Genomic DNA, 17,908 nt, shown 5'->3' on the forward strand with positions numbered 1-17,908 from the left:
TGCGCTCGCCACGCTTCCAGTTGGGGCTGGCGTTGACAATGGGGGTGCATTTAACATTGTAAGCACCCATCAGGGTGCTTGTACAATTAAAAAATCGCATTGCATCCATGCCATTTGCTGTCATGCAATGCTATGCGATATTTCATTGTACAAGCACTCCTGTTAATTTAACGGGAATATCGCATCGCACACCACTAAGTATGCGATGGGCACCATGCTAGGAAACATGTACCCATATCTGTGTTTATACCATACTGTTCTATTATGGCAAACAAGCAGCCACTGTACTTGTGCAAATCTATGTGAAAGTAAAGTTAAAATGTATTTGGTTATAAGATAAAGGGCCTGATATTTACAATTGAACATACTGTATGTCTGTATTTTCCCCATAGCTACACACAGGGCTATTTTTTAGCAGGCTCCTGCAGGAACTGAGGCCCTTATTCTAGTTCACTCTTTCTGACAAAATATTTCTTAGATGAACAAAACCATGTGCACTGCAGGTGAGGCAGGTGTTACTTGTGCAGAGATAATTAGATTTGGGAGGGGTTTTACACCTGCCTCACCTGCAGTGCACATGGTTTTGTCCATCTAAGAAATATTTTTTCAGAAAGAGTGAACTAGAATAAGGGCCTCAGTTCCTGCTGGAGCCTACTGAAAAATAGCCCTGGCTACACATATCTATATTTATTTAGCATTCACTTAAAAAATTTGTACACATACGTCGGTATGTAGACACTTGCATTTTGTTGTGCAGGGAGAGAAGGTGGTATAGATGCAGTGGTGGATTTAGATCTCATGGGGCCCTAGGCAAGACACTGGTTTGGGGCCCTCCTCCCACCAACAATCCATAGCACTAGATTTTTGCTACTAATTGCAGGCGGCATCGATAGAGTACCTTAATGCATTAACATTCTACTGATAAATGCTCGGCTGCATGAATATCGGCATTGTGTACAAATCTGGATCATTCTGAAGGCTCCCCATACACTGGCCCCGATTTGTCCTTTGGACAAGTCGGACCAGTTTGTCTAGAGCCCCCGTCAACTCCCTGGGAGGCTCACATGCGATCTGGCACTTGATGTGCCATTTTTACATGCAATAAATCGCATGCGATTTATTGCATGTAGTTCTCCAGGGGAGCTGCTGAGTCTCAGCCAATCCACGGCCGGCCAGTCATTTCAAAATATTCAGCAGCCGCATCCCGCTGCCCAGCAAAATGCTACTACAAGCTCCAGCAGCCTCCCAGCTGCCGACGCTCATACGGACCCCGCTGCCTGCCCCCACCCCCGGCCACCAAAATCCATAGGAAACCCCTTGTACATTTACACTACTGTAATATTGTGAACAAATGAGGCAGTGCAAAAGGTTTTATTTTTTTACTGTTAAAAGTCACAGCTCTACTCTATTAGTTTAGGTGTGTAAATATACACACGTTACTACTGTTGTATTCCTGACACAAAAGCTAGAGTCACTAACAGTTATTTATATAGCGCACACATATTCCGCAGCACTTTACAGTTTTCTTAAGCTAGTCATAACCTGAGACTTGTCTTTTCTTTGAACACATTCTATGCATATATATATATATATATATATATATATATATACACAGAGGCTGGAGGTGCGGCACTCGTAGCTTCGTTATTGGCGAATCAATAAACACACCGTGACACGGTAGCTGGGTGATCAACGTTTCAAATAACTTTGTATTTTTCTTCCTGAAGAAAAATACAAAGTTATTTGAAACGTTGATCACCCAGCTACCGTGTCACGGTGTGTTTATTGATTCGCCAATAACGAAGCTACGAGTGCCGCACCTCCAGCCTCTGTATGTATGATTTCTGTGAGGGCACCGGCTGCAGCACAATCGCTGTTCTATAGGAGTGCCAGACCTTCTCTACATATATATATATATATATATATATATATATATATATATATATATATATATATATATATATATATATATATACATACATATATATACACATACATACATACATACATATATATATATACACATACATACATACAGTACAACCAGTTGTTTTTTTGGCCTCTGGCCATGTGTGCCTTACTGTGCTTTCTTCTTCCTCCAGACAGGATATGCCTACAAATGTCTCTCTCTCTTAGAGGCTGTGCCGTACTGATGTGGTGGTGCCACCACAGATTACTTTGGCACCACCACTATGCATACTACAAGGACCACTACATATATCCCACCATCAGTTGACACTCTCTTTGAGAACCAAAGTTGCTAATGTGATTCTGCTGTCTTAATTATAGTCTCAAAGTACATATTACCATTATAAGGGCATCACTAACCATTACTGTAGCATACATTACATGTCCAGTGTATTTATCCATGCAACCCCACTAATTTGTTAAGCTGATTTCTTCACAAATTTTATTAACTTTTCTTAATTGTATGTATGGTAGAGGCTAAGCAAAATAATGGGGGTGTTAAATTTAAGTGGAGTCATTGCATCCACTTCCAAGGTGCTGAGAACATGTCAGAAGTATCATCTTTCTCGGCTGTCTGGGTTTTCTGTTTCAGAATTGTGGGAGCAATTTATTATCTGGAAGAATACAATGATACTGTAAACATTTAAGAATGATTTCACAAAGTTGAATAGTGTGCACATTTCATATTTAGCTTAATGTATCATGTAAAGAAAGTTTAACACAAGAACTCACTGGTACATCTGTTGACCCTCCATTATTAGTTTCCTGAGAGGCCATGTCAGGACCAGCAGCCAATGGTAGACCAGGAGTCGGAGTCGGTGTTGTGATCACAAACTCTTCTCATCCGGGCTGTGTTCTTCTGGGGAGGAGGAAAGCAAAAGGATCGCCTGGTGCTGGCATGTATCAACTTCCAGGGGGACACCTGGAGTTTGGGTATGATTAAAACACTTTAAATATTATTGTGTTCAATTTTCTGAAATCAAAGAATTATGCATCAAGTTTGATAAATGTCATTGGACTATTAGTATGATCCTGTCACATATAAACAGAGAAGGCAGCCATTTTGTTTAATGAACCATCATTTTAAAATACAGTCTAATGGTGTGTACACACGGTACTTTTTGCCTTCCGATGTTGACGATATAGTCAACATCGGATTGGAATCAGATGCAGATCGCGAGGGTTTTAACCCTTCAGATCCCGATCTGATTCGCGTTCACGTATCGCAAGGCAGAAAGTCTTGTCTGCCATGACTATATACTGCAGATCTGCACTATATAGTCAGACTTGTATGCAAATCGGATGTGCCTTCAGATACTATCCATGATCCGATCTGTTCGGATCGTGGATAGTATCTGAAGGCACATACGACCAGAGAGGCCCCCAAGATGGCTGCCTCACACTTTACATGCTCCTGAAGGTCTCTACAAAACGGCTTAAATTCTACACAGCTGACTTCAGAATCACCAAAAATATCCAAGGACTTACCTTTAACTTGTACTTCACTACATGGATGGCTCTCCAGAACAAACGGATTGCACTCCTGCACTGAGATGCACACTGGATTGGATTTAAACCTCTGCCCCTTCTACTAGGACTGGCTTTACATCCTCAGGGAATATCACAGAACAAGGTACTGGAAAAACTAACTATCTCTATCAAGGTCCCCATTGACATCAGTTACCTATGCTTCCCGTCCAGTTACATATATTTCTCTGTTCAGAAAAGATTATCTTAGATTCCCTTAAAATAATCTAAAATACAATATCCCCAGCCCCTGGATTCCACAATCACACAGGGACCCAGTTTATTCCCAAGAGACATGTTAAATATACAAAGAATATACACTTCAAAAACCTCACACTGTGATTTCACACCTGCATGGGGAATGGCTTCTAACACCTCTCCCCAAGCCTGCTTTGTTCCTGAATAACTTGTGTGACTAAATCACTAAATTAGCAACTGAAAAGGAAAGTTACGTGTAGTTTATTTAATGAATATCTGTCCAAAATACATCTTTGTACAAGAAAGAAGCAACCAAACACAGCAATAACCTGGAGCACTCACAGACCTGAGTAAAAGTGTTTTCATCATACTGGATACCACAAATATGGCGCCGCAGAAGGCTGCCTCAGAGCTGTGCAACCAAACTACATGTCTCCCCTTGTCTCCTCCTGTCCTTGTCCTCGTTCATCACCCCCTCGAGTGTGATGACCCTGCCAAGTGTGGTAACCAAGCACAGCAGAGAAGCCCGTTTGAAATGGAGCTCACCCCTGGAGCAGACCACCCGTATGAGCCTGACGGAGCGGGAAGTGGGCAGATCGGCAGCCCTCAAAGTCCACGCTGCCCTGTGCAGAAAGGATGCAGCAAAGTTGAATGGCAGTTGCTGGAGAGTGGACCGGCGACTATGAAGAACCATTCACAGAGGTAGCAGAAAGGTAAACCCCCCAGGGCTTACTTATGGGGGCCCAAAAAGGAAGTGGTGTGACTCAGTGCCCACCTGAGAAGATAGCCAGAACTGAGCCCCCGACAACAATGAGAGCAATCCCAGCCAGGCCGCTGGCTCCCTCCAGTAGGAACAGACATGCCCCTACCACCGCCAAGTGGCCTGGAGGGGCCCCCCACCTAACAGCTAGGCTGACAGGAAGATATGTGAGGCTCAGGACTCGCAAGAGGGGCCGCCGTGCTGGGGCCCTAGTTAAGTGGAGACGCAGAGGTCACAGATCTGCACTCCCAGCTATCCTACGATCCCTTGTAAACAAGATGGATGAGCTAAATAAATGATGCAAGATCAGGCACTGCTGGCTCATCTATCCTATGCTTTACTGAGACATGGCTAGATGAACTCATTGCCGACTCCTCGGTGATGATGCCGGGCTACAATCTCCTCAGGGCTGACCGCGACAAGGAGCTCACTGGAAAAACCAAGGGAGGAGGTATCTGCTTCTTCATAAATGAAGGGTGGTGCACCGACGTAAAAACTCTGAGTAAATCAAGCAGCCCTCAACTGGAGACACTCATTAATAAATGCAACCCATTCTACTCCCCCCGGGAATTTGCCTCAATAGTCCTGGTGGGGGTGTATATACCTCCCCAAGGAAATGCGAAAGAAGCCCAACTCCAACTGGCCACCAGGATAACAGACACAGAACTCAAACATCCGGAAGCACTGCTTATAGTGATGGGCGACTTCAACAGTGCCAACCTGTCCCAAGAGCTACCGAAGTACAGACAGCAAGTCAGATGCCACACCAGGGAGGGTGACCTTAGACCACTGCTACACCACTATCAAGTCTACTTACCGGGATATCCCCCGGGCAGCTCTGGGCCTCTCTGACCATTGCATAGTCCACCTTTTACCAACTTACACCCAGAAGCTATGGTCAGCTAAACCAGTGGTCAGATAAGTCAAAAGCTGGACAAACGAGGCAAAAATGAAGCTTCAGGCCTGTCTCGAATGCACAGACTGGGGAGTCTTTGAATCCTCCGCTACAAACCTAGACCATCTGACCGACACAGTGACAGCCTTCATCAGCTTCTGCGAGGACCTGTGCGTGCCAATCAAAACAGCACGCACCTTCAACAACAACAAGCCATGGTTCAGCGGTCAACTCAGGAAGCTCCGTCGGGCAAAGGAAGAAGCCTATCGCAGTGGTGATATTGTCCTGTACAAACAGGCCAGGAACTCCCTAACACAGGAAATCAAGCTGGCAAAAAAAAAGATTCTCAGACAAGCTGGCGAACAACCTGTCAACCAACGACCCCGCGTCAGCTTGGAGAGGCATGCAAGCTATAACCAACTACAAGATCTCTCAAACCCCCTCCACCATGCACCAGAAACTAGTGAACGAGCTGAACGATTTCTACTGCAGGTTCGAGAAGGAAGCTACCTGCATCAGTCTTACCCCTGACCGGGGCAAAACGGCTTGCCCACCCTCCTTCCAAAACTGCCACCCCCAGACTCTCCAGGTGGACCAAACAGAGGTAGAAGGAATGTTCAAGAGGGTCAACCCTAGGAAAGCTGGAGGCCCAGACGGAGTGTCTCCATCTGCCCTCAAGACCTGTGCAACACAGCTCGCCCCTATCTTTACCAGGATTTTCAACACTTCACTAGAAATGTGCAAGGTCCCCACCTGCTTCAAAGGCTCAATTATCGTCCCGGTTCCCAAGAGCTCAACTGCGAAAGACCTCAATGACTACAGGCCGATTGCACTAACATCGATGGTCATGAAAGTGCTTGAACGTATGGTGATGAACCACCTGAGAGTTGTTACAAATGCTCACCTCGACCCCCTGCAGTTTGCCTACCGAGCAAACAGAAGTGTCGAGGATGCAGTCAACCTAAGGCTGCACCACATTCTACAGCACCTGGACGGTCCAGGCACCTATGCAAGGATACTATTTGTTGATTTCAGCTCGGCATTCAACACTATCCTCCCTCACATCCTGGAGCCAAAACTCCATTCACTAGGAGTCCCAGAACCTACATGCTCTTGGATCACTGACTTCCTGACTGAAAGGAAACAGGCGGTGAAAGCAGGCGCATTCATGTCAAACACATGCACAATTAGCACCGGTGCCCCTCAAGGGTGTGTCCTCTCCCCCCTGCTCTTCTCCCTCTACACAAACGACTGCACCTCAGCAGAACAGTCAGTAAAAATTATAACATTTGCAGACGACACAACGGTTATCGGCCTAATCATGGATGGAAACGAGTCGGCATACAGACGGGAGGTGGATCGGCTAACTAAATGGTGTAGCGGAAACAACCTTGACCTCAACCCCCTCAAAACGGTGGAGATGGTGGTGGACTTCAGAAGGAAACCAAATGCCATGCACCCACTCATAATATCTGACAGAGTAGTGTCGAGGGTCGACTCCTTCAAATTCCTAGGAACAAAGATTTCCTGCGACCTTAAATGGGGTCCCAACATCATTACAACTGTCAAGAAGGCTAAGCAGCGGTTGTTCTTCCTGAGGCAACTCAAGAAATTCAACATCCCGCAGGAGCTGCTGCTCATCTTCTACACTGCCATAGTAGAGTCTGTCCTTTGCTCCTCGATCACAATCTGGTTCGGAGGAGCAAACGAGAATGACAGACGAAGGTTGCAAAGAGTGGTGAGGGTGGCAGAAAAGATCATTGGGGCGGAGCTCCCCCCTGTCCAAGAACTATACCTAGCCAGGGTCAATAAGCGTGCAGGAAAGATCTTGGCGGACAAGCTACACCCTGGCCACAACCTGTTTGAACCCCTTCCGTCAGGCAGACGTTTTAGGTCCATCCCAGCAAAGACGACAAGAACTACAAAAGGCTTCTTCCCAATAGCTGTCCACCAACTAAACCGTATTGAAGGTACCAAATACTAAATACTAACTCGAACTGTTCTAGATATATGTGAAATGTATGTGATGTATGTTTATGCCTCTCTTCCCACCCCCTTTGTGTTCCCTGATTGATGCTGCACTGTTACCACAAAAAATTCCAAGCATACGCAAGTATACCTGGCCAATAAAGATGATTCTGATTCTGGTGTACACACCTTAACACTTCATTAGGAATTAGTGATATCACATTGGTTCCAATGATAGTAACATGTAATGTTATTGTTTGTCCAGCCCACAAAATGGCTGCTTCTACTGTGTTTATGTAACTGTTAATTGCTTAGTGTTTTATAAAAGTAAAGCAGGACATTGGTTCCCCCAGCACACTGAATGGTATTAGTAACCAATCTTGAACACTACATGATAATAGAATTCAGAGATATTGGTTACATATACCTGCGCAGGTGTATGATATGCCCCCAAGCCACGTCAAGGCTTCTCTGTATATTGGGGGTCCCTAGCGATATATCTAGGTGCAGGGTGCGGCACCCCAAAAACTATCATAAGCTAGGGAGCCCAGTGCGGCACACCAGTGAGATACTATAGTGTTAATAAAAATTAGTGATAGGAAGCCAAAGCTATATATAGAGAGAGAGAGAAAGAGAGAGAGAGAGAAAGTGAAAAATGAAATGTAATTAAAATGAGAGATAATGTTAGTGAGGGAAAAGTGTTAATAGAATATAAGGGCGTGCAGAACTGAAGCAACCCAGCCCAACCAGTCCAGGGGCACCGTACCTAGCTTATGATAGTTTTTGGGGTGCCGCAACCTGCACCTAGATATAGCACTAGGGACCCCCAATATACAGAGAAGCCTTGACGTGGCTTGGGGGCATATCAAACACCTGCGCAGGTATATGTAACCAATATCTCTGAATTCTATTCTATTATCATGTAGTGTTCAAGATTGGTTACTAATACCATTCAGTGTGCTGGGGGAACCAATGTCTTGCTTTACTTACTCAGTATTAACCCCTCCCTTGCATGTACCTGAATGGTATTACTGAACTAATTTGAGCATCTACCACTATCTGTATGTTTTATAAAAGTGTACAATTATGTATCATATTATGGATTTATAAGGATTTTGGTTGAATAACGGACTGCAGTATAGATATGCTCTTGCCATTTTATATCATCCAAACCCAAGCTTGACCGTAGTTTTATGTTTGCAGTGAGAGCTGGGAGACCTGTGCTGAACGGGAGACCCTGGAAGAAGCAGGACTTCACCTCACAAATGTCCGCTTTGCTTCTGTTGTGAATTCAATCAGTATTGAACATAACTACCATTATATAACAATTCTAATGAAAGGGGAGGTAGATATGAATTTCCCATCAGAACCAACAAACCTAGAGCCAGCAAAAAATGAAGGTAAGGATTTGTATTTATTGTGTATTCACATCTGTGTCCAGAATAAAATGCAGATATGTGACTGATGATACAATAGGACACACCTGCTACACAAAGCATAACACAAATTTTGTCTGCGTTGAACCATTAGAAAGCAGAGGTGTCACTATCTTGGTCCCGCTCAAAAAATATAGTTTTTCTTTTTTATTGAGTATGTAGCAAATAAAGTAGACATTGAGTACACTTTGTAAACACAAAATACATGTACTTAGATAACAACAGTTTAAAATTAAAATTGAAGCTTTTATAACGAGATAAAATTAACAATTTCTAGAACTCAGAAATAATTTATCCATCTATAGCAGTGGTTCCCAAACTGTGTGCCGTGGCTCCCTGGGGTGCCTTGGAACACTTGCAGGGGTGCCCTGGGCTGGTGGTCCAGGACCAATTCAAATTAATTATGGTTAATTATTTATGGTTAACCAGTGTTGATGGCTGCCAATAATAAAATAACTAACTAACCCTGGGAATCGCATATAAACCCAATCTAATATATTTTTGTGCGGTCTAGGGGTGCCGTGAAAAAATGTTGATACCCTTAGGGTGCCGTGATTCAAAAAAGATTGGGAACCACTGATCTATAGTGATTATAGGTTCTGGTCGCTGGGTGCTTACTCAAATCAGGTTAATTGTTCCCTAATGCTGCTTTCAGAGCACAAAAACGGCATTGACCCGGTATTTTTAAACATTTCAAAAAATGGTTCAGACAGCTCAAACCACTTTCACACTGCATTTGTGAAACTGTATTTTGCTGTTTTTGTGGTCTGAAAGTTTACCGTTCTGGGGTAAGCTTACACCCTATGCCCTCCGTGCAGGGCCGGATTAAGGTCAGGGGGGTCCTCCCTCCTTCCACCCCCCCCCCCCACCCCCCCCCCCCACGGAGGCATTTACAAACCCACACCCTGGCGGAGGCATTTAGAACACCGGACTGAAAACCCGGCATTCCGAGCCAGGTTAAAAGAAGAGTTAATCCATGAAAGGATCCGGGCTGCTGTACAGGGTGAACAGGTAACCCGGGTCCCGTTTACACCTGGGTTACCAACCGCTGTTTCCTCCCCTGCCCCCAATGACATCAGCAACCGCTCCAGGATGCTGGGTCACTCCTGGAGCGGACCTGTAACCATATCCCAGTTGCAATGTGAAAGGGGTATAACAGGCATGAAGCATTGTTCTAACTTTTTAAATGTCAACAACCCCATGCTAAGTAATAAGATTAAGTGAGGCCGTTATATTGTTTGTTTTTATCTTGCAGGCTGGAATTGGGTTAAGTGGGAAGAGTTTCCTCCAAATGACCAGCTGTTCTGGGCCTTATGCTGTCTAAGGCAGCAAGGGTACAATCCCTTCAGTGAAGATTTCAATCATCTGCGCCCTATACAGAGATGAATCTGTCCAACTTCACTTATTCCTACATACTGTATATTGTAATATGTATTTGTCATACTCCATTTAACTTTCTTATTCAAATTCCAGGAGCCATGTAGTCCATGCGCCGTACCGAGAATCAGTTTACTTATTGCCAATGGGTACATGTGTTCCTGTAACCCTTAAAATATGTTAGCTTTTGCAGTTACCTGGATGGCCCCTTCATTGTGACTGATTTTGTTCCCCTGTAAATGAAACAATTCAGTCCAAGTTATTGTAGTAAGAGCTGACTGTGCATTGTTACTGTAAAATGAAATTGGGAATGTCCGACACTCCTCCATCTGCAAAATTGGTAGGACCGGGCTGGAGAGTACAATCTTGGGTAGATGAATGAAAAGGGGATTGGGGACATGGCCATTTGGCTCACTCCTCTCCACTCCCAAGGATTCTGAGCTGTCCCAAGGTTCTCTCCACACTCTGAACAGATGCCTTGCATATAGCCACGGCATCTGGTCATCCACTCCATCCCGCTAGGCATTTCCCATAACTATACGTCAACACCCCCTGTTTTAACAGGATTCTGGGATTGGCTTCACTAGGGGAGGCTGCAATCCTCTTCCTCACTTCCTGCCAACATGTTGGCCCTTGCAAGTGGTGAAATGGGGCCCATTGCTATAGTGCCCAAGAGTTCTTGTTATATCCCTGCTTTGTTACATCCATGCTTTTGCTTGTTTTCATTGTTACATATTTTTCTAATAAATCCGGTGACCACAATATTTTTATTCCTTTGTTTGATGTAGTTGCCAAAAAAGTTTTCTATGTCACCTTGCAGAGGTTATCTTGCTCTAGACTGCCACTGTTTCTATTTTCATCCCATAATGCAATTACCTTGTGTTGGCATGACCTAGAGGCATGAACATAATCAGACATAAAAGCACAATTTTCTAGATGATTTATTTAATGGAGTTTAAAAAAATACATACGTATTGTATAGAACTGTTTTCTGTACAGTTTGTGACCGCGCCATTTTAAACCCTTTGAATGCCAACATTTCTGTGAGATGTGCAGAATATCCGCTAAAAATGCCAGCGTCACTCACATTTCTTATATAAATTCAAATAAAAAATGTTGTGTAAAGAAATATATTTCCTATATAAGGTAAACATTACACATTATGATGAATAAAAATGTTTACTTGGTAATTTTCACACCTATTTTGACAAATCCGGTCGGCACTTAAAGGGTTAAATGGAAATGAATATTAAATGACAAACATTTCTTTTGTCTTTCCAAATAAATCACATCTTACAGTAAATGCATCTATTCCCTTTCCCATTTCTAGCTTTCCCATTCTATATTGTAGACAGAAGCAGGGCCAGATTAGGGGGGCATGTCTTTTTTTAGCTAAAGGTTTTTAATTCCGGACACATATTAATTACACAGGTTCTGTGGCAGTTTAAAACCAGGTAAAATGGAGTCTTGAGGTCAGACAGCTACAGAACCTGTGTAATTAATATGTGTCCGGAATTAAAGGGATGAGGTGGTAACCCTAGAGTAGGGTAGTGCTGCAGCGTCACTTATCTGCCAATGTGACAATGATTAATGGTGCTGAGCATTGGGAGCCAAGGCACACTGACTGCACAAGTGTGCAGTGCATTATTGGCGCCGATCGAGGGTGAGAGTGTAACCACTCCAGCAAGACCGGTGTGTCTAAAGGTGCCCATACACTAGTAAGATTTATCTTCAGATCTGGCTGGTTGGAACAAAAACATGGTTATGGATGAATGACAGTTTGTCAGTTTTCCAGCATTTCCAAGCAAATGGTCAACTGTCATTTGCTCTCATCCATAACCAGGATTTTGTTCCAACCAGCCAAAACTGAAGATAAATCTGCGTGTGTATGGCCACTTTAAGACTCATGCTGTGAAAGCCGCGGTTGTCTGAAACCGCTGTAACTGGTACGTGATTCATTACCTTTATCTGCGAGTGGTTTTAAAAGAATAAAGAATCTTATCTTTTTAATACACACACTATGGAACGCTTCCTTTCCTTCTCCTAGATATATATATATTGGGTTTGCGACCCGGCACTCCTCCAATTGGTCAGATGCCCCGGTTCCCCTCCGTGATAGATTCAAGGTAAAGAAAGGATGGCACTCGGAGGTCATTCAAAACGTGCTGTATTGTGTCCAACAAAAAGAAACCAACGTTTCGGGGTATCAACCCCTTTGTCAAGGTGCTAGTGAGACATATACTGTATATAGCCAAGTTAGAGGTGCGGCACTCAGACTAACAAAACAGGTTGATTAAAGGAGATGACTACTCCATCTGATGACGTTTCAGTTTATTAACTGTTCCCAAGTCACTTATATATACACACTTATATATACATACATACACACGCACACACAATGGGCATTATTCTAGTTCACTCTTTCTGACAAAATCCTTCTTAGATGGACAAAACCATGTGCATTGCAGGTAGGGCAGATGATACTTGTGCAGAGGGAATTAGATTTGGGTGGGATTTTACTTCAAAGTGAGATCTATATTGCAGTGTAAAAATAAAGCAGTCAGTATTTACCCTGCACATAAACAAAATAACTCACCCAAATCTAATTCTCTCTGCACATTTTACATCTGCCCCCTGCAGTGCACATGGTTTTGTCCATCTAAGAAGGATTTTGTCAGAAAGAGTGAACTAGAATAAGGCCCTATATCTTTGCCAAAACTTGGTAGACAATATTTCAGCACCTAAGTTTACCACACCATATACCACTTATACAAATCATGCAACACAAAAGTAACCCCCTTATACTGTACTTGCCTCTTACACATTGTGCCACATGGAATGAGCCAAAATTCACACTATGGCACATGAATTGAGTCAAAATTCACGTTATGCCACACAGATTAAGGCAAAATTCACATTTTGCCACATGGATTGAGCCAAAATATACACTATACCAAATGAATTGAGCAAAAATTCACAATATGCTTAATAAACAGGGACATTGCGCGCCAAAGGCGTGCATTAAAAATTTACACCATAATGCCCATTACATGTTAAGCCACACACCATAATGTTCATTATGTATTATGCCAAACACCATATTGCCTATTAAAAATTATGCTACATAAGTGCTGCTTACCTACATGCTCATTGCCAGGGGTTCCATGCTTGTTGTCCTGTGGGATTACATGCTCATTGCCAAGGGAAAATACATGCTTGCGGTAACTGTGGGACAGCCGCTGCTGGGTAGAAGCGACAGCCATTGACAGCCTGGCAGGGGGCTGTCCAGCTATATTCAGAGCACTGCAGGTCCCGGCTATTTGAAATAATACCCCTTTCACATCAGAACTATGGTCCCAGGATCATGTCGGCCCCTTTTACACCAGCCAAGTCCCTGCATTTTCTGGTGTGATGGGGAGAGAACTCCCCCCCCTTTAACCAACTGGCTGTAGCTTCGGAACCGACTGACCCATTTATATGAGACCAGTATCATATTGAAGAACTTTTAAGTGGTCTTCAAATGAGTTTGGTCCCGTGAACCTGGGCCGTTTGGTTTCAGAGAAGTCTGCCCTCAAACAACATGAACAGCCAGAAATTAAATTTCAGAAATGAAAAAATTGGTTTACCCGCAATATCTCTGAAACCAATTAACCCATATAGACCAGCCTGGTATCAGGTTGAAGATTCAGCGATTTGGGTTCGACTGAGTATCTGTGATGCCAGAGGGGGAACTGGCAGCCGTTGGAACCCGGTGGGGTCGGAATTAGCGGTCCTATGTTATCCTATGGGAAAACGTTCCAGCTTTGCCCTGCGGTATCTCCGGTTCCCTGGGGGCTAGAGACACGGGGCCGGGCTCGATGGAAAGCCCCAGCCCTCAGCTACAAAATGTTTGGAGATTGGGCCTGGAGCTGTAGCTCCATCAGGCTTATTGTTAATCCGGCCCTGGCCCTGCCAAGTGATATTACTAGATTTATCCAGCATGCTGGATATTAATTAACAGGCGATAGCGCATCGTTATGCGCCTACACACGGAGCGTTGTAGGGGCATTTTCTGACCAATTGTCACGGCTAAAGGGCTGGATGGAGTCGTGTGGTGCACAGAAGCCGGAGACGGACCAGGAGGAGTAGGATTGAAACGTGCAGGTTTAATAACAGATTTCATAAATGATAAACTTCACTCAAATACTTCTTTAAGTGACAGTGGGGATAAATTAAATAGAGTCCAGCACAATACTAATAACGGGCAGGTAAATCTGGAAACGTATACTTGGTGAGCCAGAGTACATAGAGGAGGATCCGGAAAGAGGTTGATTTGATGACAGAAGAAATGGATCCGGATGACTGAAAGATGATGGAATGAATGAGTTGTATGAAGGAGGGCAGCGGAATGCTGTACAGGGTAATTCTGGGACATAAGCAGGGACAAGCACTAGGTAGGACTTGCAGCATTGGTGTCAGGAGAAAAACTTCCTTGTATAAAGATGCAGGGAGCAAGGCACCAGAGTCAGGAGAAACGAGCCAGGATCTGGGAATCAGCTAGGAGTTGTGAATGACTCCAAAGACTCATTGCACTGACACTGAACAGCCTAGGCAGATCCCCTATATCCCCAGGGGGCGGCTGCCATTGGCTGTCAGTGCAGGATGAGGAGGGAAACTCCACTCTGGGCCAATCCGCCTCCTGCCCTCAACCAAGATGGCGACGCCGGCCTCCCGGTGCCGCTATCAGCAAGGACGCCGCTACACGACGCTCCCCTGCTGCCATCCCTACCCAGAGCTGCCGCCATCTGCAAACCGCAGACCGGAGCCTGCACACGCTAGCCGGCGGCGGGCGCGGACGGGTGAGTACTGTACCCGCTGCGCTCCGTCGCGGCTACGTGTGACAGTACCCCCCCTTTTCAGGGTGACCCCAGGGCGCCTATGGGCCTTGTGAGGATTTCTCTGGAGAAATTGCTTTATCAGTTTTGGAGCGTGCAAATCAATGGAATCCACCCAAGAGTTCTCTTCGGGACCAAACCCAACCCACTCTACCAGATACTGGATACGAGAATTGCGGCGACGAGAGTCTATAATGCGTCTTACCTCGGATTCAGCCCCACTTTCGGAGTTAATCTTGGGCGGTTTGGGAATCTTCTTTTGATAAGAGTTCAACCTTAAAGGCTTGAGGAGGGACACATGGAAGGAATTCGAAATCCTTAGGGAAGGAGGAAGTTGAAGTCTATAAGCGACCGGATTAATGTCTTGGGTGATAGGGTATGGCCCAATGAACCGAGGAGCCAGCTTCATAGAAGGCAGACGGAGGCGTATATGGCGGGTAGACAGCCATACCCGGTCCCCGACTTTCAATCTGGGCGCTGCCCTTCTTTTCCTGTCTGCCATCCTCTTGTATCGGGCGGAAGATTTAAGAAGAGCGGTGTGGACATCCGACCAGATTTTAGCAAAGCGTTGTAATGAAGTGGTTGCTGCAGGAACTTCGGAAGAGGATAATTCTGAGAAATCCGGAGAACGTGGATGTTTGCCGAATACTGTAAAGAAGGAGGTGGTTCCGGAGGAAGAGTGATAGGAGTTGTTATGCATATATTCTGCCCACGGGAGAAGATCCACCCAGTCATCTTGGGAAGACGAGACAAACAGTTGGATGAAGGCCTCCAAGTCTTGATTCACCCGTTCTGTCTGGCCGTTGGTCTGGGGATGAAAGGCAGTGGAAAACTTGAGTTTGACCTGTACCGCGGCACAGAGAGCCCTCCAGAACTTTGCAACGAACTGTACTCCGCGGTCGGATACAATCTCTTTGGGCAGTCCGTGAAGTTTAAAAATGGTTGAGATAAATAGCTGAGCCAGTACTGGAGCAGAGGGGAGACCTTTTAGTGGGACAAAATGGACCATTTTTGAGAATCGGTCAACCACTACCCAGATTGCGGTATGACCTTTTGAGGGAGGTAGTTCGCAAATGAAGTCCATAGACAGGTGGGTCCATGGTTCTGTGGGAATGGTTAGAGGGCGGAGAGGACCAGCGGGAGTTGTTCTGGGCACCTTATGCTGAGCACACCTTACACAAGAGGCGACGAAGTTGGTTACGTCGTGGCGGATGGTTGGCCACCAATAAGAACGTGACAGGAACATCAAGGCTCCTGCGTGCCCTGCGAAGCGGGAAGAATGTGCCCATGACAATATTTTCTTGCGGAGTTCGGGAGGAACGAACGTTTTACTTGGAGGAGGAGATGGCTGTACGGTTACTTGGGCGAAGACCACCGGATCGAGGATTGGACGAGGAGGTGTCTCTAGGTCAGAGGTCGTCTCAAAGGAGCGGGATAGAGCGTCCGCCTTCGTATTCATGGTTCCAGGTCGGAATTTAATTTGAAAATCAAAGCGTTCAAAAAACATGGCCCAACGGGCTTGGCGGGCAGTAAGGCACTGAGCCTGTTTAAGAAAGGACAGATTTTTGTGGTCTGAATACACGGTGATCTTATGCCGTGCCCCCTCCAGAAGGTATCACCACTCCTCTAACGCAGTTTTGACTGCAAGCAACTCCTGTTCCCCGATGGGGTAATTCTTCTCTGCCGGAAGGAATTTTTTGGAGAGGAAGGCACAAGGGTGTAATTCTTGATCCTTACCTTTTTGTGACAAGATGGCCCCGATTCCTTCCGAGGATGCGTCCACCTCGAGAATGAAGGGCCTGTCGAGGTCTGGTTGGAGGAGGATTGGTGCCGTCACGAATGCTCTTTTTAACTGCTGGAAGGCAGAGGATGCTTCTGGCGACCATCGGCTTAGATCAGCTCCTTTGCAAGTGAGAGCAGTGAGGGGAGCAGCGATAGTAGAGAAGTTCCGGATAAATCGCCGGTAATAGTTTGAGAACCCTAGGAATCTCTGAATTCCCTTGAGTGTTGTGGGGGCTGCCCAGTCTTGGATGGCTCTCACCTTCTCTGGGTCCATCTCTATCCCAGTGGCGGAGAGAATGTGACCCAAGAATGGAATGGACGTGACCTCAAAAACGCACTTCTCCAACTTGCAGAACAGTTGATTTTGGCGAAGACGTCGTAGGACCTCGTACACTGTCTGTCTGTGAAGTTGAAGATTTGGAGAGAAGATGAGTATATCGTCTAGATAGACTATGATGGAGTGGTACAGCAAGTCCCGAAAGATATAATTTACAAACTGTTGGAAGACGGCGGGGGCGTTACAAAGGCCGAAGGGCATCACCAGGTATTCATAGTGACCGTCGCGCGTATTAAAAGCCGTCTTCCACTCGTCACCTGGACGGATCCGGATCAAATTGTAGGCCCCTCGCAGGTCCAATTTGGTAAAGATTGCCGCCCCTCTGATCTTGTCGAATAGTTCTGCGATGAGGGGTAAGGGATAGCGGTTTTTAATGGTGATGTCGTTCAGGCCCCTATAGTCGATACATGGCCGAAGACCGCCATCCTTCTTTTTCACAAAGAAAAACCTGGCCCCGACCGGAGAAGTAGATGGTCGAATGAAACCTTTGTTTAAGTTTTCTTGAATGTACGAGGACATGGCCTCAGTCTCGGGTAGCGACAGGGGATAGATGCGGCCACGAGGAGGGAATTTCCCGGCCACCAGTTCTATCGGGCAGTCCCAAGGGCGGTGAGGAGGCAGGGTGTCGGCACTTCCTTTACTGAAGACATCTGTAAATGAACGATATGGTGCGGGTATAGACAAGGGTGAAGCTGAAGAGGATGAAGGACAGTTACCCTCACGTTGTGGATGGGTCTGGTAGACCGGAAGGATCTGAGGAATGCAAGTAGACTGGCAATCTGTTCC

The 17,908-nt window shown here is 45.4% G+C and overlaps 1 protein-coding gene across 6 annotated transcripts in view; it reads left to right on the forward strand.

Annotated features, from left to right (window-relative positions):
• Positions 1-11,331, forward strand: part of NUDT15 (nudix hydrolase 15) — a 33,001-nt gene extending 21,670 nt beyond the window's left edge. For 3 of the 6 annotated variants that reach the window (XM_083169002.1, XM_083169001.1, XM_083169000.1), the window contains exons 2-4: positions 2,730-2,901; positions 8,520-8,716; positions 10,008-11,331. In XM_083169002.1, the coding sequence (XP_083025128.1) occupies positions 2,744-2,901; positions 8,520-8,716; positions 10,008-10,138 (486 nt within the window). In that variant the 5' untranslated portion in view covers positions 2,730-2,743 and the 3' untranslated portion in view covers positions 10,139-11,331. The remainder of the gene's footprint in view (positions 1-2,729; positions 2,902-8,519; positions 8,717-10,007) is intronic. The other 3 variants (XM_083169003.1, XM_083168998.1, XM_083168999.1) reach the window with 2 other exon arrangements.
• The last annotated feature ends 6,577 nt before the right edge of the window (positions 11,332-17,908 follow it).

This window comes from Crinia signifera, chromosome 2, assembly GCF_055691185.1.
Source record: "Crinia signifera chromosome 2, ASM5569118v1, whole genome shotgun sequence".
Lineage (NCBI taxonomy): Eukaryota > Metazoa > Chordata > Amphibia > Anura > Myobatrachidae > Crinia > Crinia signifera.